The sequence below is a fragment of the Festucalex cinctus genome, chromosome 2, assembly GCF_051991245.1.
Source record: "Festucalex cinctus isolate MCC-2025b chromosome 2, RoL_Fcin_1.0, whole genome shotgun sequence".
NCBI classification, from domain to species: Eukaryota; Metazoa; Chordata; class Actinopteri; order Syngnathiformes; family Syngnathidae; genus Festucalex; species Festucalex cinctus.
In genome coordinates, this window is record NC_135412.1 from 15,516,515 (window position 1) to 15,542,500 (window position 25,986).

The window sequence follows — 25,986 nt, forward strand, 5'->3', positions numbered from 1 at the left end:
AGTCTTCACGCCATCTTAGCTTGCTAGCTGCTAACAAACAAGACCGGATGTTTACAACACATTCCTCAGCAGAAATCAAGCATACACACAAAAGCACAGCAGACCACACATGAGGGGAGGAAAAAAAGAAGACATTTTCAGTTTATTTATTTTTTTATTAAAATTGTATTCTTCTGCGAGCTGAAGTTGATATAAAAATTGTAAAGCATTCATCTCGTGACACGTTGACAGTGAGGCAACCGTGCGCCTGCCTCACTTTGCTCGTCGACCAGACGACCCACGTGATGGTACAAAAGCTTGAAAAGGGGAAGTGTTGCGATTACAAGTGACATCATGATTGTGAAATACGGATGCAATTTTAAAAAGACCACATAGTGTCTGGGTTGGGGTTATAAATTAGGTGCAATTCATTTTGTAGCTCGTTGGGTATCCAAAAATGGACGTGACCTTCGCGTGGACCTCCTTTTTACACACATTTTGTCTCGTGCATTTCAAAAGAACATTTACGTATTTCACATGTCCGATGAAATAAAGTTCGTTGAAAGCAACGGCTTGCACATTTCATGATTGGGTGGGGGAATAGTGAGACGCGCACGTGCCACCGCACTTAACGTGACCCGGGCGTGACTGGGCGTGCTCAGTCGCTGTCGCTGGTCTCGCTGCTGGGGTCTCCCTGCACTTTGCTGCGGTGCTGCATGGCCCGGTGGTAGGCCACCTGCACCGACTTGCGGATGTTGGACTTGCGGCCTTCCAGCATCTTCTCCTTGTCCAGCTCCTGGTCCACGCCGAGCGGCACCAGCTTGGAGCGAGGAAGCCATTGCCTGCACGCACACACGTGCAACATAATTACACACTTGCAGAGGAAACGAAAGGAATGTCAGATGAGCTCAATGCGGTTAAACTTGACTTTCCAGTGAGGTGAACATTTGTTCCTGGATGGTGACCTTTTCTTTGTTCTTTTTTTTGTTTTTGTTTTTTTTCAATTTAATAAACAGATCAAGTTTGTAACTGCAACATATACAAACGCGAAATGCTGCTTAATGACACAAAAATGCTATTAATTGTCACCAAAATTCACACGCACTAATGTCATCCTCTGAAACTTTCAAAACAATTGCCACAGTATTTTTTATTTTTTATTTTATGGGCATTCAGCTTTTGTGTCATCATACAGTGCGCTCATAGGTTTACATACCCATATGTTAACTTTTAAGCACAACTGTATACTGTACACTAGACCAGTGTTTTTCAACCCTGGTCCTCAGGGCAAACTATCCACCCTGTTTTCCATGTTTCTCTATTTGCAACCCAGGTGATTCCAATGACAGCTCATTAGCAAGCTCTGGAGAAGCCTGATAACGATGCTCACCTGCGTTGGAATCGGGAGACATGGAAAACAGGCTGGATAGTGTTCCCCGAGGATCAGGGTTGGGAAACACTGCACTAGACTAAGTGCAATTTCTGGAGAAATTGCGTGGGAATGCTGAAAGCACATTGAGAGATAAATTATGAAATTATAATTTATAACCTCCTGGTTACTGGACAATGTGCTTTACCAACTGTGCCACCGAGCAGTATCAGCCACCAGGTAATGATGATAAGTTATATAAAATGGAAGTGGGCATGGAAAGTGATATTGTGAAAATTTACATTGAAAATGAATGGGGAAAAGTCGATATTAAACGTTAAATTGTGCAAATACTGTAAGTAATGTGGAATCAGACGGCATATACCCCGGGAGGCTGAATTTTTTTAAGCTAGTTGAAATTTGAACAATGTAAATTGGAAGTATTATGTGGGAGTTGTTAGCGGCAAAAAAGTGTGGCGAATAAAAATCATAATAACATGCTTCAGCATTCCCACAATTATGCATATTAACAATTCCGACGTTAAATTAATCCACAATATTGCAAGTTTCATTCTGATATTTTTAGACTATGATTAGCACATGGCCACATAAATTTTGGCGAGAATCCATCACGGTGGAATGGAGCAATTGCACACCACTGTAAAGTGCACAGGTTGACTGTTTGCCAGTCACTTATGTAACAATTGTTGTTGTTTTTTTGTTTTTTTTATTTCCTGAAGGAAGAAAAATGAAACCTAAGACGGTTAGGAGTGCCAGCTAAAATGACTGCAAGCAATGTTTGGTGACGCCATATGACATTTTACACCAGAAAACAAGCCCAAAAGGAACAATGCTGTGTTAATGCAACATATCACAGGAATGACATGTAATGGAGAAAGAAAAACGTCCAATATGGCAGAATTTTGTTACTTAATTAGCTTCAACTTTTTTTCAGGCAATCGGGTACCATTGATATAAATAGATAGAATGAAGGAAAATGAACTTTGATTGTGTGTTCCTTTAAGAAGTATGTATTTTCTGAAAACTTGGTTTTGGTCGAATTTTGAGACTCTTAGGAGGTACTTGGTGACCTGATAGCAACGCGGTGTTACTTGCTTATGTGCTGACGCTGGTGTTGACGGCAACCTCAACGACATGACCAGAAACCACATCGGCCTGGTTCCCCCCACCTCTTCACTTCTTTCTCAAAACAGGTTTGGCCCATTTCTGTAAAACCTTTTTTGATGATTTGCTGAGTTTCCGTTGAAAGCGGGCCACAAAGCGACATGAGGGTGCAAACTCGGGAAAATGAAACAGTGACTCACTCGAGCCAAGTTTGGCTGTTCAAATGTCGTGGCCTTGATACACTGACAACTTCAAGGGATATTTGAGTCATTGAGCCATTTTCAGCAGCAAAATGTTAATATTTTGTCCAGAATGAATGTGATATCATTATAAAACGTACCTTTAAAAACTAAGTTTTCCACTTGCTGTCGACTGATGATGACGATGTCACCTGTGCTGAGGAAGTAGGTAATGACTAATGACCAATCATGGCTCAGTTTGCTGACCAAACCCAGAAAACAGGTGAACCATGATTGGTCGTTACCTTCTTCCTCAGCACAGGTGAGGTCATCATCATCATCAGTCGACAGCAAGTGGAAAAATGAGTTTTTAAAGGTATTAATTGTCCAAATAATGAAGCTAGCAAATTCAATCTGGATAAAATATTTACTTTTTACTTCTGAAAATGACTCAACCCACCAACCAAAATTCTATAATAAATAACAATAAACAAAAAAACTATAAAAAGTTCTATACAGCCCCACTAGTCCAAATATGGTATTCTGGTTAACAATGCGTTAGTGGAATTAGAGTTTAGCAGCAAAATCCAGCAGTTTTCAGTATCAGAAGGCGGCCATTTTGTCATTTACTGTCGAGTGTAAATGACATCACAGTTGCTCAGGTCTTAAGTAACAACCAATCACCGCTCAGCTTAAAAAAAACAGGTGAGCTGTGATTGGTTGTTACTTAAGACCTGAGCAACTGTGATGTCATTTACACTCGACAGCAAATGACAAAATGGCCGCCCCCTTAGATGGATAAAAACGTTTGGATTTTGCGACATAACTCGTATTCCACAAATGTAATATTAAAGGGATACTTGACTCATTGAGGCATTTTTAGCTGTAAAAAAATATTTTGTCCAGAATCAACAATCATGGTTCACTTGTTTTCTGGGTTTGGTCAGCAAACTGAGCCATGATTGATCGTTACCTACTTCCTCAGCACAGGTGATGTCATTTTCATTCAACAGCAAGTGGAAAAAATAGTGTTTGTTTAAAGTTATTAATTGTACAAGAAAATAATGAACTTATCAAATTAATTCTGGACAAAATATTAGCTTTTTGCTGCTGAAAATGGTTCAATGAGTCAAGTATCCCTTTTAAGTTACCTCGAAGGTGGAAAAATGCCATAGAAACGTAGCAACACGTTTACCAAATGAAGACAAAAGGAAAAAACAAAAGACGACAAAGCACTCACCAGGTTCTCTTGTTGTCAAAGAAGAGGACCAGGAAGAGGTGCTCGCGTGCTTCCTGGGTCATTTGCTCGCCGAGTTTGAGAACGTCCAGCGGCGGAACGGGGATGGGGACGCCGCGGTGGAACACGCCCTCCCGGGGCATTTTGGGGTCAATGATCTGCACACAGTTGTCAGCACGTTGAAGCCGGCGCGGCCGCCGTCAAAAAGTGGCGCCGACTCACCAGGGCGGGATACGAAGGGTAGCCTCGGCACTTGGCCCACACCAGGTCCAGCGCCTCCAGCGACGAGTAATCGTCCGACGTCATCCAGCATCCCGACCGCGACCGCCCGCGTACCACTGATGGCAAAAGGGGGCAAAGGTCACAGTCAGCACCGAGCCACGTCTCTCACTTTTCGGATTTTTCCCCACTCACGGTGCGAAACTCCCTGGGAGCCTCCAACCGAGTAGGACTCGTTTTCCGTGCCCGACGTCTCCTCGCTGCTGTCCTCGTGGAAGGCCGAGCGCGAGAACGACGCCTTTCCTCGGCCCTGCTTGGACGGCGTCGTGCTGTCAAGAGGAGAGGCGACGCTAACGTCACGATACAGCCTGTGAAACCGTCACCGTGAGAGCGACCGGTATGGCCAGAGCGGCCATCTGACCTAGTCCGGTCCGAGGCGGCGCTGCTGCTGCTGCTGGTGGTCGACTCCGAGTCGGAGCTGGAACGCGGAAGGCGCGTGTCGTTCCTGTACACGCGGAAGCTCTCCGTCACGGGCTGGTTCCCCCCGTCAAATCCGTTACTTGGCAGTCCTGCGCACACAGCACAGCCAAATAAGAACTTGATTTCAGAACATGTTTTGACTAAGAAAGGCAAAACACAAAATGAGAATTAATCATAAGTATAAATGCAGACAGTCAACAGCAGAAATGCAGTGATATGCAATGAAGTGCAGTGCATGTACTACTAGTGGTACGTGAGCTCCCTCTAGTGGTATACAAAAGAATTACTAATTAAAACAGTTAAATGGTGCAGAACAAATTAGTTGTTTTAAAACAATTCAATTATTATTTATAGGGGAGGCTAAGTCAAACATTTTCTATAAACTAACATTTTCGATAAAAATATGTTCTATAAGAGTATTTTAAATATTACATTTGTACAATAATGTTAATTTCGTCATCGCGCATGTTTCACCGGACTAAAAATAGACTAGGCAAAAACCCTCATTAATAAACAATAATTGGGGCTAAGTCAGGATGCGTTTTTGTGACTAATGAAGACGAGACGAAAATGTACTTCACTAAATAAAATCTGGACTAAAATCTATGGACATTTTAATTAAAAAACGAGATGGTAAATGATAGGGGTGGGACAAAAAACCGATTCGACCGAACCATCGGTCGTCAAGGGGAGCTAAACGGCCGTATCGGTAGCAGACTTGTCAACCGATACAAAATCCGCCAGGAATCCTTAGATACATTGCTTGTAAAGCTGTGGACCGGATATCGCGTGGCTGTGAATCGGTTGCGAGTGAGGCTTTATGGTTTTCATAACAATAGCAAGAGTTCTGCACCGTGCTCTACTTGTTTTGTTTACATTTCAGTAGCAGCACTATTCAAGCTACTTCCCTGTTTACAGAGAGCTAGCAAAGTAGCACTCAGAGAGTTTAAATATATTTAGTAAAAGGGGTAGGACTAGATAAGTTTTTAACTTCTTCCTACTCCCTTTTGAACATGTAAGTTATGATTAATTGAATGATTATGTTATTGGGATTTTCTTCTATTTTGATTGTTGTTGTTTTTTGTTTTATCTCTGCTGTTCATCTGTTTATATGTTCAAAAAATAATAAAAGAAAAAAAAAAAAAAAAAAAGAGACGCTTCATTCCCCGGATGTTGTAAACATAATGCAAAGACGTTACGCACCTTGGGGAGGAGCCTACCGTCAACGCCGTGCTCGCGACACGGCGCGCGCGCGCACAACGAGTGACAACATGCAACAGTGGAGACAGTTAGCAGAAGCCGGTGCCGTACATCTCGGTATTTCCCATGGCTATCGAGTCCTCTCGGTGCACTTGTATGTCCCGGGCCGGCGTTGGTACTGCGCGCGAGCCAAAAAGAATAACTCCCGTGACGATCCAATGCATGGATTCAAACGACACAGGTATGTCCCACAGCCAACACACCAGCTAAGCTAAACGCACACTGCAAGTATCTCATTTCTCAGTTTGTGGCTCCATGTCAATGTACACAACTAGCATGAGCAGCAGGGAACTGAGACGTGCCCGCAATTACGTCATCAAACTCAAAATGAACGACAGCCCAAAAAACAAAACAAACAGAAGTGATTCTGTGGTCATCATCGTGTCTCAGATTAAAAAAACAAAAAAGATGTCATACATTAACCAAAAATGAATGTGATGGCAAAGAAAAACAAAAATTATTAAAAACAAAAATTGTTAATAAAAAGGGAAATGCACTTTTGTAAATATTTTTGGATATATTAAGTTGTTAAAATGTGTTTGATAGATTTATTGTTCCATAAGGTGGCTTCATATTTCTTTTGGCTGGACGGTAGGTTTATGTCATGTCTTAAATTTATGTTTCTGAAATACTTCACAATGTGGACATATTCTGTTTAATTGTGTTGGTGTCTTTTTAAAGGTTAAATATTTATATTTCAAATTGAATTATCAGCCTTTTGTTTTCCTGATCCTGATTTTGAATTAAAAAACAAAAAACAATTATAACTGTCAATAATAGGGGTGTGAATTGCCTAGTACCTGATGATTCGATTCGTATCACGATTCACAGGTCACGATTCGATTCGATACCGATTAATCCCGATACGAATTTATAAGTCGATTGTTGCGATTTTTTTCATTAAAATTTAGAAAATACTAATCAGTAAGCTTGTAGAGTGTAAGATTTATATGAAAATGTATTATTTATTTATCTGAAATTTCAGTCTTATAGAGGTTGTAATCGGTTTCATGTTTGAACAGCATTAAAATAAAATATTAAGGCTTAATGTTCCGTTCATATAACATTCTTCCATGCTTAAGGTGTGAATCCTAAAAAAAAAAAATCGATTCTGCCGATTATTGAATCGATTCGAGAATCGCGCGATGTAGTATCGCGATATATCGCCGAATCGATTTTTTTTAACACCCCTAGTCAATAACAACTAATAAATATTTAAACTGATACATTTTTCAGTCATATCGCCCAGCCCTTTGTTCCGGTCCATTTAAATAATTGATTCAATATATAAAAATATAGAAGACGTTGTTGTTGTTCTTTTTTTTACACATTTGTAGATACTGTAAAAATTTGTGGTGTTTTAAGATGAATGTTTACAAGCAACAAATGTCACTATAAGTTTTGAATATTGAAATTAATCGTATCGAGTCGAAAATTGTATCGTTCCCAAACTTAATCGAACCGTTCTGTTCTGAAAGATAATCGTTTTTCAATCGAATCGCAACTTGTGTATCGAGATACATATCGAATCGGCCTCATGTCAGAGATTCCCACCCCTAGTAAATGATATGATGTAAAATCTTGGCTGTGCTAATCTGGCACTATGACACTGTCATGTGACACACATTGACACACCCCCTTTCAAATCTGCAGCTAGCTATGGGGTATATGCCATGGAAGAGGCGGGACTGTTTTTGCACATCGCTTTGGTTCCGGTTCGGTTTGCGACGTGAGGGCTGCGTCAAAATACTTTTGCTTCAGACTTTTTGCGCCCCTCGGTTGCACGTTGGAAACACGGACCGGAACCAAACTCGTGCAAAATCACGGAAGTCAGAAGTCCCGCCTCTTCCATGGCATATACCCCATATATGCCGCATTTGTCTGTCCCATTTGTTTTTGCAACATGCAAAATCAAATGGGACATACAGGAGGTGGATTCACAGGATAGGTTTAAAAAAAATAAATAAATATGTAAATTACAGTTATAACATAACATTAATCCAACGGCTATAACATTCCAACAAAAATGTTAATCCAACCGCTAACTAACGGTGGCTAACTTACTAGCATGTAGCTATTGCAGCCACTTTTTGATATACTGTAATTTTGTGTCAAGTTAGGGTTAGTTTTTTCAACAAAAAGATGAGAAAAATTTTACGTGAAATAGTTTTAGATCTGAAATGTTCAACATAATATGCTGACAAAAAAAATACATAGGGGTAAAATTATTGTCATGACTAAAAACATTGACAGTTTTTGTTAACTAGTTTAAAACCTTCCTTAAAATAAAATAGGCTAAAATGCTAGATTTATAGTCTACAAAAATGGACTATATAATAATTAATAATAATTCAAATCCGAATCCAGTTTGAAAACTAATGGCCAGAGGCTTGCAGGAGTACCAATTGTGAATAGCTAAGATGTTCATCTACTAATTAGACGATGTTTCAGTCATAAATGGTCAAATAAAAATGCTATTGTTTACATAGAGCAGCTTTAAACAAGAGATTTAACTACATTTTTGTGTTGTATGTGAAAATGAAAGTACAATTCATCGTGTGTGTGTGCGCGTTTCCTGTACCCGGCAGCAGGTCGTCATTGTCGCTGTCGGTGTCGGAGGTGGAGCTGGTGCGGGGGCTGCGAGGACGCTTCCTTTGCCTGCCCGGCGACAGCATGGGCAACTGCGGGGGCCCGATAGGGCTGGGGGCCACCCCTGCCGCGATGTAGCCCGGGTCCCGGTTTTTCGGGGGGCGTCCGGGTCTTTTGGGAGGTCCGGCCATTTTGGGGTTCTTCTTGGAGAAGAGCACGGACGTCCGCCGACCCACCTCTGGAGCCAAGGCAGACGACGACACGCTCAGATCTGTCACGAGTTAAGATGTCGTTAATATTTGGCAACCGTGGGTGTGCGAAGAAGCATTTTGAGCAGTGATGATTTCGTCGACGAAGAATTTGTCACAAAAAAAATTTTCAGACGAAAATTAAAAACTAAAATAGAAGCCATTCATTGAGACTATAACGATAACTAAAAGTGACTGACAATTTTGTCAATGACAAATAAAAAAAAAAAAAAAGAAAACAACAGATGAAAATTCACATAATCCAATCAGAAGGAACGAAACGCGGGTTGGGGGGAAAAAAAACACAAACTGTTCAGTGTTGACTACACTTTAGTTAATGTAATTTGTTTAATTTTATTTATTTCACTGTGCAGCTGTAAGATTAATCTCAAGCAATTATGCACTTTTTATTTAGGTGAAAACTAAGTTATATTATTTTCAGTTCAACATGTTTCATTGAAACAATTAATGTGTTAAACTACAGTTACAAATAGGTATGTTTTAATTTTATATATAAAAGCTGAAATGTATGCTGAAGGAAAATTATCAGTTTAGTCGACTAAAATTGCTCCTTTTTTCGTCGACTAAAATTGCTCTTTATTTCCTTTGACTAAAATTGGATTAAAACTAAAACACAACCAGATGACTAAATTATGACAAACTTTAATTTTAGTCAAAAGATGAAAAATTAAATAAAATGTATTCAAGATTAACACTGCTTTTGAGACTTTTTTGATTAACTCATTTGCTCCCAAAAATGTATGAATATGTTCTATTTTAAATGTTTTAAGGTCCCAAAGACGTATTTATACGTTTTATTTATTTACTTATTTTTATGCATACAGAATTTAAGCATCCAGAAGGCTTTGATGCATCCTCTCAACTGCAGAGAATGGTTGAAGAAATGGTAGTTATTACACGAACGGCCAGCAGATGGCAACAGAGCAAAGGAGATCAACCAGGGTCATGTTGTAAACAAGCTTAATTACTCAGATTTGTGAATAATGATGAAACTTAGCTATATTCTAATGCTAATTGCTCCAAAACGGAAACAGACAGAAAGAAGATATTTTAATCTTTCTTTTGGTAATTTTTATAGCAATAGAACACAATATTCTGTTGGCCTTGCAAAATCAGTCAAATTCCAGTCAAACAGCTGGGAGTGAAGGGGATTGCTTCTGTGAAAATGGCCGCGAGTAAATGAGTTATAGGCTATTTAAATCATTTTTCATACGATTTGCACACAAACACAATAAGAAACAGCAAAAATAAATAAATAAAACGTAATTGCCACCAGCCAAAAATTACTGACCCTTGCCGCCGAGCTCCTGACTGCTGCTCTCTTCGCCTTCGTCGTGGTGCCCCGCGGAGGACGGGTGATGAGGGAGCAAGCCCCGATCAGCCCCGCCCCCTCCCCCCAGAGAATCCCTGGCCCCGGCTGAGCCGCCGTCCCGCTGGTGCGCCAGCTTCCTCTTGATGACGCTGAGCTCCTTGCGGAGAGCTTTGGCTCGGCGGGACTGGCCGATGCTGTGCTTCCCCGAGCTGGCCTCCTCCAGGCGCGCCTGCACGTAATGCAGCTGCTCCTCCAAAGGCAGCCGCCGCCTGTTCTCGGGCGCCAGGAGCTCTAATGGAAGGATCAGCAAGAATTGAAGAAAAGAAAAAAAAAACATCCATGACTACTCAGGTTTTGACTGAAAATGACAGGTCAACTTCATTTGACCTTCCGTAAACTTGTCCAACTGCTCAATGTTTCAGTACCTTTCGCACAACCTGTGGTTCTCGACCAATCACTTTCTAAGGATGTTTGTTCCCTTCTATGTCTTTCTGTGAATCTTCCGGTCTCTCTATATTTCTGTTGCAACCTGCTGATCAGGGACGTCCAGTGAAAGAATGCTTCAATCAAATTGTTTTCAATATTACTTCTCTGGACTATTCTTTGTATTCATTTTCATCTCAAATCCAATATTTCAGTCCATGATTTTCCAGTCAAAAAAATAAATAAAATGCTGAAGTTGTGTTTTCCTCTTCAAATGGGCAAGACGCTAAGCCTAGCCTCAGATTGCGCAATCTCTCAAAGAGCGTGGGTCAAGGAGGGTTGTAATTGGAAAGGGCCTCTTTCTTTGTGCAAGGCTCAAAATGTAATTTTTATTCTTTACAGAGCAGTTTTGTGAATCAATGACTTCATTTGAGGAGCAACTATCTAATTTTGTGGAGCTTTTTCTTTTTTTTTTTTTTTGCATGTTAATCCCAGGGACTTGAAGCAAGCCTTTTCCCAAATATGACAAGATAATAAATTAAAATTTTGTTTTTCTAGTAATGTAATCAACAGTTGTTTCTTAAATTCACATTGTCTATTGCAACAATCTGTATTTTCACGTCTAGAAGCATTTTTTATCTACTCTAAGAACATTTTTGTGCACACATCAAAAGTCAAACTCAAAACTCATGACTAAATGTTTGTTTCAAGTCAGACGACGCGGACTCCATCACTCAAGCACTTCCTACTGGGTATTCAATTTTGATTCACAAGAGTTCAGTTCGATTCAGTCTTTCCCCGATTCAATACGATTCACTTCAATCCGATATTGACGAAGTATGGAACAAGAAGTCTTCTTAAATATCAAGAATGTTATAAAAACTCCACAAACATTAAATTCCAAATTTAATTTTGCAGTCGAAGTAACTGGTTAAATAACTTCGGGATAGATTCACTAAGAATGCGCTCTATTATACACGTCGTCCATCTTCTTACTATGCATGCTTCAAACTTCAGGTCAGAAAATTCAAATGTTCCTATATTGTTATGCGAGGTTGCAAATGTAATGGCAAAACCGCCACTCTGGCTCATACCTTTGTAAATCCGACTCTAGTGTCAGTGCCTCCCTCACCAGCCATGAACCTCAGCGCACGGTACTGCTTCTGATGACACTCTAAGCTCAGTGGCTGCGTCCTGTTTGATGGCGACATACCGTTGGATCAATTAGGTGACGTCTTAGTCTGAGGTGTCAAAAAATGTTACCAGCATGATGAAGACGACCGGTTAAATAAATACCAATTGTAACTCAACCTGAACATTTGTGGATCAAGCAGCAGCTATTTTGTAGCTAACTTGTTGAAAATTAGTGAAACAGAACAGTTGGACAAGTGCATTCAAAAGTTTTCCGAAGGTCAAATTAAGTTGGACTAAAAATGTTATTCCTAATTTTTTGGTGTGTGGGTGTGTGTGTGTGGAGTATGTGATGTGTGCAAAGCGATTTCTGAGGTGCGAGCTGAAGTGTTTTTTTTTTTCTTTCCTTTTTCGCTCACCATCTTCATTCGACGACAACGGCCAATCACGTTCCCTTTCCCGTTCCCGCTGGCGCTCCCGTTCCAGTTCCCGTCGAGTGTCGGGACTGGCGTCTCGGGGGAGGTGCATGCCGGTCTCGTAGTCGAAGCCGATCCGGTCCGCTTGCCGCCTGGCGCTTCTGATGACCACGCTGCCCATCTCCCGGAGGCGCAGGGCGGCGCGGTAGAACACCGTGTCCTTGGCGTTGTACTTGAGGCAGTTGTTGACAATGAGACCAAAGTCGCCCTCGAATGCCTCAAAGGTCAGGTAGCGGTGGGATTCCAGAAGGTTCCACATAGTCTGGAAGTCCATGGGAGTGTCAATATGGTCCAGGTAGTCCGGAACCTGCAGCCATAAATAAGCCTCAATGCAAATAATCTGTTCTTTTATGTACTTGTTAGAGGTGTAAAAAAAATAAAAAAATAAAAAATTGATTCAGCGTTATATCGCGCTATTACAGTAAAAGAAGAAAATGTGTTAATAGTATCATAATTTGCATGTTCAAAAAGGAGTAGGAAGAAGTACAAAAACTTTCAGTGCACAGATATATTGGTATGAGCTGTAGGTCCTTATCCATTAGATGTACGCAAATACATTTGCATCTAAATACATTAATACATAAATAAATTTGCATACAATTAAATACATTTTCATACAAAACTTACAATGTACATGTACAAGTTTACTGATTAGTATTTTTTAATTATAAGTAAATAAATAAATCGCAATAATCAATTTATAGATTCGTATCGGGATTAATCAGTATCAAATCAAATCGTAACCTATGAATCGTGATACGGATCGAATCGCCAGGTACAAAGCAATTCACACCCCTAGTACATACTGTATGTTCATTATTATATACACAAAATTATAAACACACTAAGTCATGAGATCAAGACAAGACTTGGAAATATACGACATCAATCAGATTGTGTGTGCGTGTGGACATGCTGACTCACCTCTGCAAGTGGCACGGGCTCAGTGAAGAAGTTGTTAGTGTCTCTTTCTTGTAACTGTTCCAGGGTACTTCTCAGCAACACCAGGAGGGGGGTCAGCTGCATCTCCAGCGCCATCTGCTGCATTTTAATCTGAAGACAGAAAAAGGTGACGTGAGCGCGCGAATGCATGTCAGTTACAGTGACTATTTGAAAATGTGCCCAAAGTTAAGACCCAGGTCAATTATGTACCTTCTGCCATCTAGTGGAAGAGCAACTCATTGTCCAGCTTGCGACTACATTTGTCTCTCCCTATATTGCCGTTTACTTTTTGCAGCATCACTATCATATAATTTTTTTTTTAATCGTATGTTTATTGTGGATTATATCATGCGATTTTTCATTGCATTAAATTGAGCCAGAAGGAAAGAGTGCGTAAGTCATAAAGTCTCAAGTGCGTAAGCCATCATGTCTAAAGTTTGGGATCATTTCTCATTTAAAAAACAAAACAAAACAAAAAAACAAAAAACAAGCTTGAGCGCAATGTGCCTCTTGCAAACTACCAATGGCTTCTGCTACACAACATTGCTAGCAACTTGAATGTAGCCTACCTGTACTGGTTCGAATGAGTGGATAGGACAAAAAAGGGAGGCTGGAAATGGCCACTGGTGCTCTTTCATACGCTTTAGCAAACCAACGGTACCAAAATACAGTAAACCAACCTGCCGACGTCCTCAACTGACGCCATAACTCAATATTAAGCAGGGTAGCTAACGTTTAGCCGCTTAGCAGCTAGCTAACTCAACATTTCTCAGTCACTGATTTCACTCAGGCCAGGCACACACAAGTTCAACATCTCAGATACACTGGTTGGAAAGTGTCTCACCGTCTCCCTCTTGACTTTTTCTCTCTTGCGGATGAGCTCCACCAGCAGCCTGGCTCTCTCCAAATCGTGTCTCAGTCGTTGCCACGCCTTCAATTGCTCCTTTAAAATCGTTTGCTTCTCCTCACAGTCCCTCTGCAACAGCAAAAAACGAATGTGAGGGCGCCAATAGGAAAGCGTTTCATAAGCAAGAACTCAACGCACCACGGGAAGTTGGGCCAAAGGCTGCGGCGGGATGGGCTCGATGTGTCGTTGGGACTGCAGGTGCGTTTGAAGCCGCCGCAGCAGCGGGACCCCGTTGCGGCTTTGCCTCTTCAGGGTCCAGTAGCTGTGAAGCCGTTGCATGAACTGGCTCTTCCTGGGTACTGTTAAGTTGCTAGTGATTTTGCTTAGCCTGAATCAAATCAAACAGTAAGTTAACTATTAGTTAGTTATCCTACATACATGATATTAGTCGACTATTCGGTGATTCAAGATGAACTGACAATGCCTTTACGTGAATATAGCGTGCTTCAACGTCAAACGTCAAGCGTTTTCAGTACTTTTTGCACAAGTTTCTGTTGCCTTAAAAAGGAGCTGAATGGCATATTTCGCAACATGTGTTAGATGACTGAAGATTTCCAAGGGTCTCCTCTTCTGTATCTCTTTTGCAACCTGCTGATGGCACTAAACCCTAACGCACACTGGCACTCATCCCGAGGCCCCGTGTGGAACAAAACTCCCTGAAAACGAAGCACACGCAGCAAGACATCTACAGCGAACGGTCTCAAGACTCATCCTCAGCAGGTAGCACCGGTCCTCGGGAGGCTTAAGATCAGTTGGCACCTCCCTCTAAAAAAAAAAAAATCTCATCTTATCTCATCTACCTCGAGGCGTTGTCTTGCTCTCCTGATGTTGAAATATGAAGAGCATGAGGAAGAGGCCTGTTTAAGGAGCAAATCTAATTGAACCAGGAAACATATTGGTCAATTCAGGCCTCAACCACCTGTTAGGAATTTTTGACTTCAGTTCCTTGTTGTTGAAAATCAGTACTAGGGCCCAACCGATATGCATTTTTGATGCAGATACCGATTTTTGGCAGGAAAAAAAAGAATACACATTAATCTGTCGATTATTTAAAAATATATGTAATGCATAAAATTACACCCCCCAATTCCTTTTCAATGGGTCTCACTTAGGCACAAACTTTCGCCATTAAGATTCTCTGCTTTGAGTGACAAGTCCATAGTATGACCTTATCAACAAATTTCATGAAGTATACAAGGTTATTGTATAGCTTTATATGTTAATAATAAAACCATTCTTACTTGTTTACAACTGTTGTAAAGCATTAATCTTTTCTTTTCCTTTTTATTTTGTCTTATTTTTCACAAGTCTTGGGACTTACTGGGCTAACTTGGGACCTCAGGGATTATATTTCATGCCATGTCATGTCATGTCGGGCGCTCCGAGTGATAAGAGGTAATTTAATCAAGACCCAGACAAAAAAATCCTTGGATGTTTGCAGTCTTTGAATCCTTGAAATATCAACTTTAAATATATAACTTAAAATGTCAAGATAAAACAGTAAGAAAGTAAAATAAGCATAGGATAAACTAAAATAATAGCAACTGAAAAAACAGTAACAACAAATACTACACTGACTGTTGCTTTGCGTTTTGGCCTCTTGGGGGCAGTGTGGTGCCCGCGCATCCATGGTTTACACACAGACGAGATTAAGTTAAGAGTTATGATTAAATTCTCTTAAAATAATTAATTATTCACCAGTTGGGAGGAATTTGTGCCTTTGCGTAGTGTTATGTTACCCATGGGTATGTGTTCCCACAGCATTTCTGTGTGAATATTTGTTATTTGAAGGAAAAACACTACCGAAGTCGATACTAACTTCCTGTTAGCATTTGAATGGGATCCTCCCTTTGCTTTTAGCATTAGTGCTAGGCTACCAATATTTAGTTTTACAGTTAACTCCAACTGAGGTGTCATTAAACAGCTTAAAGGACGCTTAGGGACAGAAGAATAACATACGCTACACACTTGCTAGTTGCTAGTGCTATGCAAGCAAAATGGTGAATTCAGGGTACTGTCACAACGTCGGAAACTCTGGTTTCCTTCTATAACTTTTTAAGGGGAAAATAATCAGCCATTTGGCCCAATTGCCCGATTGTTTTGGCCGATGTTTGAAGGCCAATAAGTCGGTCATGGCCCTAAAAAGTACCAAACCCAAACTGAACATTTAAGAGTTTATTTAAAGAAGGTTAAGTTCGTAATCGTAAAGGTTGTTCTGCATTTCAGGTTCATGCTGAAAATTCACGCAAGCCCAACATCCCCAAATTACTGTGAGTACCGGTAAGTTTGTGTGTGTGTGTGTCTTGTGCTGAGCGGTACCTATGAGGGGGTATACACGGCACCGACACCACCGGAGCAGCAGCTCTTCTCTCAGCCAAGATCTTCCTGGCCCTCTTCATCTTCAATCTGGACTTGGCCTTCGCCCTCTTGGCCCGCTCCGAGCTCCAACCCCTGGAGTCGTCGTCGTGGCCCACGGCGGGCTCGTCGTCCTCCTCCGGTTCGCCTTCGCTCTGAGACGAGGCGGCGCTGGTGCCGCCGACCCCTCCCAAGGGTCGGCCGGATCCCGGGGGCGTGTGGATATCGCAGTAGGCCGTCTTGCGGACACTGAAGGAGGTCCCGTTGGCGCCCGTCTCCCGGACGGGCTCCATTTTCATGTAGAGGCCCGCTTGCTGCGCGCACGTGACATGGAAGGCCGTGTAGCAGTTGGCTTTGTGGCACTGGATGCAGGCGCCGGAGCCGCGCTGCTTGCAGATGTAGCAGGTCAGCTTCCAGCGCGCGGGAGGGATGTGCTCGATGCTGTCGATGGGCTCTAAGAAGACCGTGTTAGCGAAGCACACCTGGCCGCCGGCAAAAAACAAAAAAACAAATATCAAAACACAGAGCAGATTGTCACCATACAATGTTGGAACCAAGAAATAAGGTAAAATCAAATAAAAATGTTAAAAAAATAAAATGATAATCAAGCCGTAGAGTATGGACAGGCTAGTTAAACCAAGCTCTTCGCAGCACTAGTGCAGCATTGGCTTTTGCAACCATGTGAAAAGAAGAGCCAACGGTAAATATGTTATATGGTTACATAAAGTAGCATGGCCCAAATATAGGGATGTAGCGATACATCGAAAATGAATTTCATATCGATTTTAACTGCTTAAAATATGCATCGATGTAAAAAAAATTAAACTATCCTTTCGCAACGTTATGCCTTGTGCAATTTTTTATTGTTTCTAGTTGGACCCTTTTTGCGGACGGACAGGTTTTGCGGATATCCGTAAAAAGTAGTGGATTTGTGCAAACAGGCCATACTGTCACAAGTGCAGGCTAGGTTATGTAATATAATAGCGTAATTATTCCCACACACAACATTAGCGCTCGGACGCACAAACAAAATCCTCATCCACAATTTGTTTACCGTTTAAGCAGAGTCGGGCCACAGTGCAATTAATCGAGAGTCAATTAAAGTGTTCCCTTGTTTTCCGCTGGGATTTGGGTCCAAAAAATACCTGCAATAAATGAAATCCGCAAAGTAGCTAGCTTTATGTTTCACATTTACTATAAATGTTTTAAGGCTCTAAAACCCCTCACCATAGTTTATACACTTTTATGACATTTCTCTTTTGTTTAAACATTCTAAATGTTCAAAACTTCATACATTTTATATAATAGGTATGTTACTGTAAAAAAAATATATACATAAACACACCACTAAAACAAAATAAATAAATAAAAAATAAATAAAAATCTGCAATACAGCGAGACCGCGAAAAGTGAGCCACGTTATAGTGAAGCAACACTATATTACAGTTCCACAATTACAAAATCAACATAATGGTAAACAAAAACAAAATATTAATACTAATTTTGAGTTGTTGAAATGTATATATTTTCACCTTTTTTATTTTAAAATGACTAATTTAATAAATTCTGTTTGGTCCAAAAGGAACTTGTATAATTATAGTGTTTCAAACAAATTTATTTGTCTTAATATTTTTTATGTTTAAACATTTTCTTCTTTTGTACCAAAAAACAAATGACTGTACTAATCGTGATCTAAATTATTACCAAATCGTGATTAATATTTTCTTCATCATCGAGCAGCCCTAAAGGAGCGTATCCCGAATCAACTCCAACGGGTTACTAATTGTACTTTTGTGAAAAACATGTCCTTTTCCCAAAACTAAAAAGCCAATTTGATTATCATGGTAAATGGAGTGCACTTATACAGCACTTTATCAACACCATATGTTGTTCAAAACACTTTAACTTGCCTCATATTCATGTTTTCAAAAACATATCTCGAGTGTTTGAATACTCCAAGATCCTTTGCCGCACAAAAGTTTTAAATCAATCCATATTCTGCCGTACCAGCTAGCTAGCGCTAAGCTAAAGCACTGACCTCGGGGATCCAGAGGGCGCACACCACGTGAGCCCAGCGCGCGTCGTCCGTCTGTTTGAAGGCTCCTCCCTTGTTGGGGCACAGGGCGCAGTCCACCGCTCGACTGGGCGACTGCAGGCAGCGGCGACACAGCCACTGGCCCTCGGGGATGTACGGCACGCCGTAGCACTCCTGGTGGACGGCCAGGTTGCACATGTCGCAGAAGAGGATCACGTTGCTGTTCTGGCACTCGCCGTCGTTGCAGATGCAGCACACGGCGTCCTCGTCGATCAGCGTGCTCGGGTCTGCCTGGTGGGAAAATGACGGTATACTCTTTACATAAGGGGTGTCAAACATACAGCCCGCAGGCCAGAAATGGCCCATCAGGGGGTCCAATCTGGCCCGCGAGGACAGAACACAAGCAGCAGTTTTCGCAAAAGAATTATTGCCGTTACTAATTTTGTCAACTTGAGGACGCACTGACAACCATTCTGACCAACATTCTGAAATTGAGCAATTACTCAGGAACTGATGCAAATGTTTTGCGCAAATTTTTGTTAAAGGATTTCATTGAGCTTGAGAATTTGATAACTTTATTATATTTCTTGCACAATTAATAACTTTAAAAACTATTTTTTCCAACATTGTGATAGAGTTCCTTGTGAATTGTATACTTTTGGTGATGAAATGACATCTTAGGGCTGTGCAATTAATTGAAATTCAATTACAATTTCAATTATTACACTCTACAATTACAAAATCAGCATAATTGTTAACAACATTTATAACATTTATATTATTAGAAATATATATTATTATAAATTCCAAAAGGAACTTACATAATTATCGTGTTTATTTTTTTTTAAATTGGTCTTTTAAATGCTTAAACATTTTCTTGTTTTGTACCAAAAATTAAATAATAATTTGAATAATTGTGATTGTGTTTGTCCGCATAATTGAGCAGCCATATGACAGCCAATAGCAAACATCAGAGGTCCGCCGCCGCCCCGTTATGTACGGCTTTTACTTAATCGTGAGTGCCGACTCGTAGCTGCAGAAAATTCCCCAAACACTCTAATGGAAATAATCCCTCCGATAAAAAAAACAAAACATTGAAAGGTTGGAAGTTGCCAACAGCGGTTGCTGAAGTACCTTGTTGTGGCTTTCAAAGTAGGACTCCTTCTCCAGACGGTCCATGAGGTACTCGAAGACCTCCTGCGGGATGGGCGTGACGCCGTCCATCCGCCGCTTGTCGTTCATGATGTCCAGCCAGATGTAGTCCTCCTCGTCGATGTCGTACTCCACCTCCTCATCCAGCTCCTCCACTGACTTGTCCATGTACCTGGAGCAAAACGTGCGATTATGTCACTCGCTACCGCTCAAACTACGGATCTTTCGGCGTGATCAGTCTGTGCCAGGGACACGCAAGACAAATTCTCTTCAACCAAACTAGGATGGGTCATTTAATTAATTTTTTTTTTTTCACATCAAATTAATTTTTTTAAACTGGATCTTTGGCCTTAGCAGCCTCCATTGGCTTCTGGCACGTACAAGATCTGGCAGTGAATACATACAATAGCGAGGTGCTCGTTCACTCAAGGTGGAGCGTTTTGTTTTTTCCAAATCCAATTCATCTTTACATCCATCCATCCATTTTCTTACCCACTTACTCCTCACAAAGGTCGCAGGGGATGCTGGAGCCTATCCCAGCCGGCTTCGGGCAGTAGGCAGGGTACACCCTTGAACTGGTTGCCAACCAATCGCAGGGCACACAGAGACGAACAACCATCCACACTCACAAGCACACCTCGGGACAATTCAGTGTGTTCAATCGACTTGCTGTGCATGTCTTTGGAATGTGGGTGGAGACCGGAGTACCCGGAGAAGACCCACGCAGGCACGGGAAGAACGTGCAAACTCCACCCAGGAAGGCCGAAGCCCAAACTCAATCTCACGTCCTTTACACTGGGAGGGAGACGTGCTCAGTTACCGCTCTATATTTCCTTTGTCAGCAGATTAAAATTTAACCTTTTTGGATCTAAAACTATTTCACCTCAAATTTTCTCATCTTTTTGATGAAAAGATCTAGGGCACTGCTGTTGATATAGCGCCTCCATAATGGCAACACCGCAACTGCTGTTAATAAAATGCACTTCTGCCGTGCTGAATGTTGAGCAATATCAGTGGCTCAGGCTGGTGGGGAACAAATTAGGCGGAGGTGGCCGCACCTGAATTGTGTACACAGGAAAAACCAAGCATATAAAAGGAGGAGACTTGCTGACCTGTAGTAAGAGGAGGGCCGGAGAGGTGCGTCGGGCCTGTCCTGGTCCAGTTCCCGGAAGACGGCCTCGGGCAGTTTGACGGCAGGCCCCGACTGGGCGCCGTGGTGATAGGCCGAGCCATCCTTCTTCTTCTCTTTGCTTTTATGCTTGCCGGACTTGGGTGTGGATTTGCCCCCGTTGGAAGAGGCAACGTCGGGCCGATCCTTGCCGGCGCCGCCCGCCTCTCCGCCTCCGCCGTCACTCCCGTTACACACGCCCCCGGAGTTGGCGCCGGCGACGGACGGCGGGTCGTCCTCGGCGTCGCTGTCCTCCTCCGACACCACGTCGATGTTCTCGAAGATGCTGATGCGGTGAACACGTCCTTGGATCTCCAGTTCCACCATGCGCTGCGCCTGGGCGTACGTCATGGCGTCCCTGCCAGGGGAAAGCGAAGGTTCCGAGTGACCAGGGCTGGGGGGCGTGTTCCCGCCGTGCCCCTGCCCCCCTCCTTGGCCGCCGCCGCCGTCGTCCATATCCAGCGAGCCGGCCAGCGAGACGCGAGGCGGCCGGCCCTTGCGCTTCTTGTGGGGCGCTGCCTGCGCGGGAGGTGGGTTGTCGTGGTCATAGTGGTACAGGTGGTACTCGATGCCGCTGTAGCTCTTGTAGACCTTCCGGCAGCTCTCCACGGGACACTCGTAAGGCGGCTTGGTGGCCCGCAGGTTGTGACAGAAGGTCTTGACGTCAAAGTCCAGCCCCATGACAGCAACGGCCGCGGCCGGCTCGGATGGTGCTCAGCTTCACATCTGAAAACAATGTGGTAGATTTTCAAGTAGGTGGCCGTGACGCACTCCACGAACTGCAAGTACAAATTCTGTGCCAGTGAACGTTTTGCGTGGGGGTAGAGCCTTAATGCTGCTTTTATGTGGTATCGCAATTATGGTATATATCACGTTGAGTAGAAAATTGCACGTGAACGCCCCCTCATGTGGTGTTTTCTACTGGACAACTGGGAATTTATTTTGATAACCGAGTTTCCGAGTTTTGAGTTGCAACATGGCTGCGAGCGCAGAAAGATTCGTGAGGCAAGAAATATTAACACTTACAAGGGTGTTCATTAACGTCCGCTAGCACAGCAGGCTGTTTAGAATTACACAAATACGCAGCCTACACAATTTAGCTAAAACAACAAAATCACATGAACAGAACTTCGTAATGTCCATCTTTCCCTATAGCACGTGAAGGTGGGATAAGTGCTGGGGGACAGGTTTGAATGTTGCTCATCTATTTTTATTTATTTTTCTATAATTACTTGACACAAAGTGTGTCCTAATGCCTGACATCCCTGCTCCATGGTTTATGGTATTGCTGAAGATACAGCCTATCTTCTGTGGCAAAACAAAAAAACGGTGAAAAGACACAGAAAGGAGGTAAATAAGGCAGGAACCACCCCCAGTCCGGCGATTGACCAATCAGAGCCGTTCGCTGCAAAATTACGCTAGCAGGAGAGTTGTCGGTCACGGTAACATAATCACCGCCGTTTTTTAAACATACATGGCCAATGGGGTATATGCCGCGGAAGAGGCGGGACTGTTTTTTTGCGCAACAGTTTGTTTCCGGTTCGTTTTGCGAAGTGTGGGTTGCGTCAAAAATAATTGTGCTTCCGACTTTGTGCCCTTCGGTTGCGTGTTCGCAACTTGGACCGGAAATAAACGTGCAAAATCACGTCCCGCCTCTTCCGTGGCATATACCCCAAAAAGATCATCCTTGATGTTTTGTGTAGTCAGGGATGATGTTGGAGGTGTAAAGTCAACATCTGGACAAAGCTGCGCTTTAGTAAATGTTTTTCTTCTTATCTTGCTCCTTTTCGAGTGTGTAAATAAGCTAACCTAAGTCGAAGACTTCCCGCTTAAGAATGCTGTTGTAGCACGCGTGCAAGCAAGTGCACTTTCCTTTTGTAACTCATTTTCACACTTGAACGTAATGAGCAGCTGGGAAAGCTTGACTTCGGACACGAATCATTAGTTTCCGATCAAACTTCCGTAGCTGAGCAAAGCTAGCTTTAGCTTAGCATGTGGCCACATTCGAGCTGGTTTGGAAAATCCGCTTCAAGTAACGAAAGTGCAGAAAGCACAAGAAGCAGCTCATAAACAAGCAGATGAGCTATCGGCAGCTTTGGTGGCCGGCTCGTTTCGCCTGATCTTAGACGCTCGTTAGCTGCATTTGCCAAACATTCGTTAGCTTCAATACTGAAGCATTGCAGCAGTTTGGTGACTTTTCACAGCCAATACAAAAGTCCTACAAGGACATTCTGCCTGCAAGTTGACGTTCGATCAGCGCAGGCGAATGAGCGAGTGTTTCCCTCCATCTCGCGCCCCGCCAGCGACTATCGCCTGTGTCCGTTGAGAATCCCAACGAAAACATTCAACTCCACTTGCGATTCAGCGCGACGCCTGCAAACGTCAGCCGATACTCCCCACACGATCCAATAAACGCCACAAAGCAGCCGCCCGCCAAATGATGCAAAAACAATTCCTAGTACTTACTTGATCTTTCATTTTTGGCGGACTGCAAGCAAGCAGGGTTCACTTACTACTTGCATCGCATCGCATCGCATCGCATCGTTCGCACGAAGCCTTTGGAGTCTCCAGCATCGACGCCAAACGCTTCCCTATCCCCAAGAGCCGTCGGACAGGCGACCGTCGGCTTGTTTTAGCAAACAATATCCTCTCGTGGTCGTTGCATTGTGTACGGAACAAAAAGAAAGAAAGCGAGGGAGAAAGGGAGGACTGAGTCAGTGAGCCTGAACAACAAAGGGGGCCGCCATTGCTAAGGACGTCGTCGTTTTGGGCGCCCGTCGGCACATTCGACACACAAAGCGGGAAAACGAGGGGACCTTTTCCACGGTTCCCTCCTTAGATTTCGCCTTTCTGACGCAATCACAAAGAGTTAGTGTCAACTTGTTTAATTGTCTTTCATAATCCCCTGCAATCAATATTGTTCTCTTTTGGCGAATCTGCCGCATTGTTGAATATCTGACGACCTCACAAAAGCTATCGGCCTGGCGGTACAAATAAAATATTAACGCCGCTTGTCATAAAATGAGTGGTCCTCAAAAATTTGTGGAGAACTACTAAAATGGCAAAATTAAAGTGCATTGCAAACATGTACAATACAAAATACCAAAAATAAATATTTGAAAAGAATCAGAGCTGTGAAAGATTACATTAAAAAGTATTGTAGATTTAAAAAAAGAAGAAAAAAAAAGTCATGCTTGATAAAAATAAAAAATAAGTCTATATGCCACTCAATACAGCACAGAATAACTCAATCTAACGTAAATACATCTTTAATAATCATAATAATAAAAGTTTAACATCAAATGAAAATGTATTGAACTGAAAGTTACAACTGAACTGTACTTGGCCCATGATCTTTTGGCCCCGTACTGCACTTCCGGAATCTGTCTTACATAAAGAGAAGCACGTTTGAGGGCTTTGTTTTGAATCAAAATCAAACGTGAGCATCAGACTGAAAATATTTATTTGTCAACACAGTCAAACAGTGCAGCAGGTAGAATGAGTGATGCAGTGTGGCCAAGTAATCCATCCCACTCGTGTTCCCCCCTGTTTAATTGCCACAGACATGCAGGGAAGGGAAACGTCAGCCACCACCTGAATCTGTCCACTTATTAAGTTGCCTTCCTCTGCTCAGAAAAAGAAAAACACAAAAAGCAAAAGAGCCCAGATAGAAATGCCAGAGAACAGAAATCTCTTACAACTGTAAATATTTCCCCAAAGAAGAGGATTGTGCATAAATTCCAAAAGTCCAATTCAAAGCGAATTGATACTGTACATCCAAGCAACCTCTCCACAAAGCACACACAAAGTTGAACAAAATATACAGTTTAGTTTACATAACTCATATGTACAATTCACAGCTTGGAAGCATCTGGGTCCTGATACTGTACCTTTCAATCATGTTTTGTGGCGGAAGAAAACGCCCGTGCTTTTTGGTGGTTTGTAGAACAGTACAGTAGAGTTCAGACACTGCACACATCAAACACTTCAACATCAAGTACAAGAAGGTTGTGCAAATCTCCTATATCAACTATCCAGTTGACTGCAGGTGACAGGAAAATGAAAAATGCTTGACGCAACATTGCTCAGTTTTAGGACTGTTGGGTTTTTGTTTTTGTACCATCTGATCATGTCAACAGGAGGCTCACATAGCAGCAGCAGCAAAAAAGAACCAAACTTCCAGTGACGTTCCAAACTGGTCAACGAGTCTTTCACATTGACAAGCTTTTTGATTTTCTTCCAACATTTGCACACATCACATTAGATGAGATCAAATAAGGCTGGTTGGTGGCAATGCCACAAATCAAAGCTTTGCGCGAGGATTCAATTGCACTTGAAAGCCTCCAGCCTTCCGTTAGCAACTGCTACATTCTCACCCGAGACCCACGGGCATCATTTATGGCTCTGCATGTTCTTGTTCCCCTCAAAATTTCAATACAGCCAAATCTTGTGCTGTTGTCAAAACCAGACAAGAACCGTTTGACCTGAAAGAAAGGCGGGACTTGCACCCTGCAGGTTCTCTCCTACTTCCTTCCCTCCTCATGCATTCAGTTTTCCTTTGCAAGGCAACAGTACATTTCATAACTATGGCATACTGTCACAGGAGGGAAACGTTAAAAGAAAAAAAAAAAAAAGTTATTTGATTATTTGAACAAGAGCATTTGTTGTGTTAATAGTGCATTGCTACAATGACATTCAGAAGCACAAAAAAAAAAAAGTATCCGCTGCATTTAAAGAAAAAAAAAAAAAAAAAATCGTCACTTCACACAAGTGAGCTGTTAAATTAATGGCTCATACGTCTCACAAAAGAAAAAGTTGAAGGTTCAAGGCACTACATTCCATCAATGTTAATATGCTTTTGTTTCTGAAACTGAAGCCACTGCTATTTGAATTTCCGATGTAGTGTGTCAAGTGGACCCGTGCGGCCAAATCAAATGGAGAGTGCACAGATGAAGATAAATGAGCACATTTGTCAAGAAGCGCAAAATCTTCTTCGGAAACAACACGTGACATGAACACACGTGCAAACGTATTTCAGCTCCAGTCCCAACCCGTCGCCGATGTACTGCAGCCTCCAGGTTAGGTTGTCCTGGCGGAGATGGGGCAGGGGTCGTTGTCGGGCTCGTAGGCTCGGATTCCCGGTTTGGCCCCGGCGGAAAAGGGTCTCGCCGATGTGATGGCCGGCTGGCTATGAAGAGGAGCGGGAGCTACCATCCCGCTGTAGGGGCTCGTGGGCAAAAGGTACCTAGTGGGGTGCGCCAGGGTCGAGTCCAGACCTTGGCCGCTCGTTGCACTCGACAGCGACCCCCCGGCGGTCGGGGGGAGGTGCGGAGGTGGCCCGCTGGGGCCATTGCGCCATTTCATCTAGAAAGGAACACA

The 25,986-nt window shown here is 42.5% G+C and overlaps 2 protein-coding genes across 11 annotated transcripts in view; both read right to left on the reverse strand.

Moving 5' to 3' along the window:
• Nucleotides 1–131: 131 nt before the first annotated feature.
• brpf1 (bromodomain and PHD finger containing, 1) lies at nucleotides 132–23,445 on the reverse strand. The gene is made up of 16 exons (XM_077513198.1): nucleotides 23,074–23,445; nucleotides 20,552–21,333; nucleotides 19,422–19,611; nucleotides 18,291–18,578; nucleotides 16,217–16,734; nucleotides 14,036–14,225; nucleotides 13,835–13,966; nucleotides 12,973–13,101; nucleotides 11,992–12,355; nucleotides 9,998–10,309; nucleotides 8,430–8,708; nucleotides 4,530–4,677; nucleotides 4,304–4,437; nucleotides 4,112–4,227; nucleotides 3,893–4,047; nucleotides 132–821 (listed from the first exon to the last, which is right to left on the reverse strand). Exons 2-16 carry the CDS (start codon nucleotides 21,286–21,288, stop codon nucleotides 638–640), a joined length of 3,876 nt encoding a protein of 1,291 aa, XP_077369324.1. The 5' UTR covers nucleotides 21,289–21,333; nucleotides 23,074–23,445; the 3' UTR covers nucleotides 132–637.
• Nucleotides 23,446–24,053: 608 nt separating this feature from the next.
• LOC144013865 (serine/threonine-protein kinase WNK2) overlaps nucleotides 24,054–25,986 on the reverse strand; it is a 35,980-nt gene continuing 34,047 nt past the window's right edge. For all 10 annotated transcript variants that reach the window (XM_077513188.1, XM_077513190.1, XM_077513189.1 and 7 more), the window contains one exon: nucleotides 24,054–25,971. In XM_077513188.1, the coding sequence (XP_077369314.1) occupies nucleotides 25,687–25,971 (285 nt within the window). In that variant the 3' untranslated portion in view covers nucleotides 24,054–25,686. The remainder of the gene's footprint in view (nucleotides 25,972–25,986) is intronic.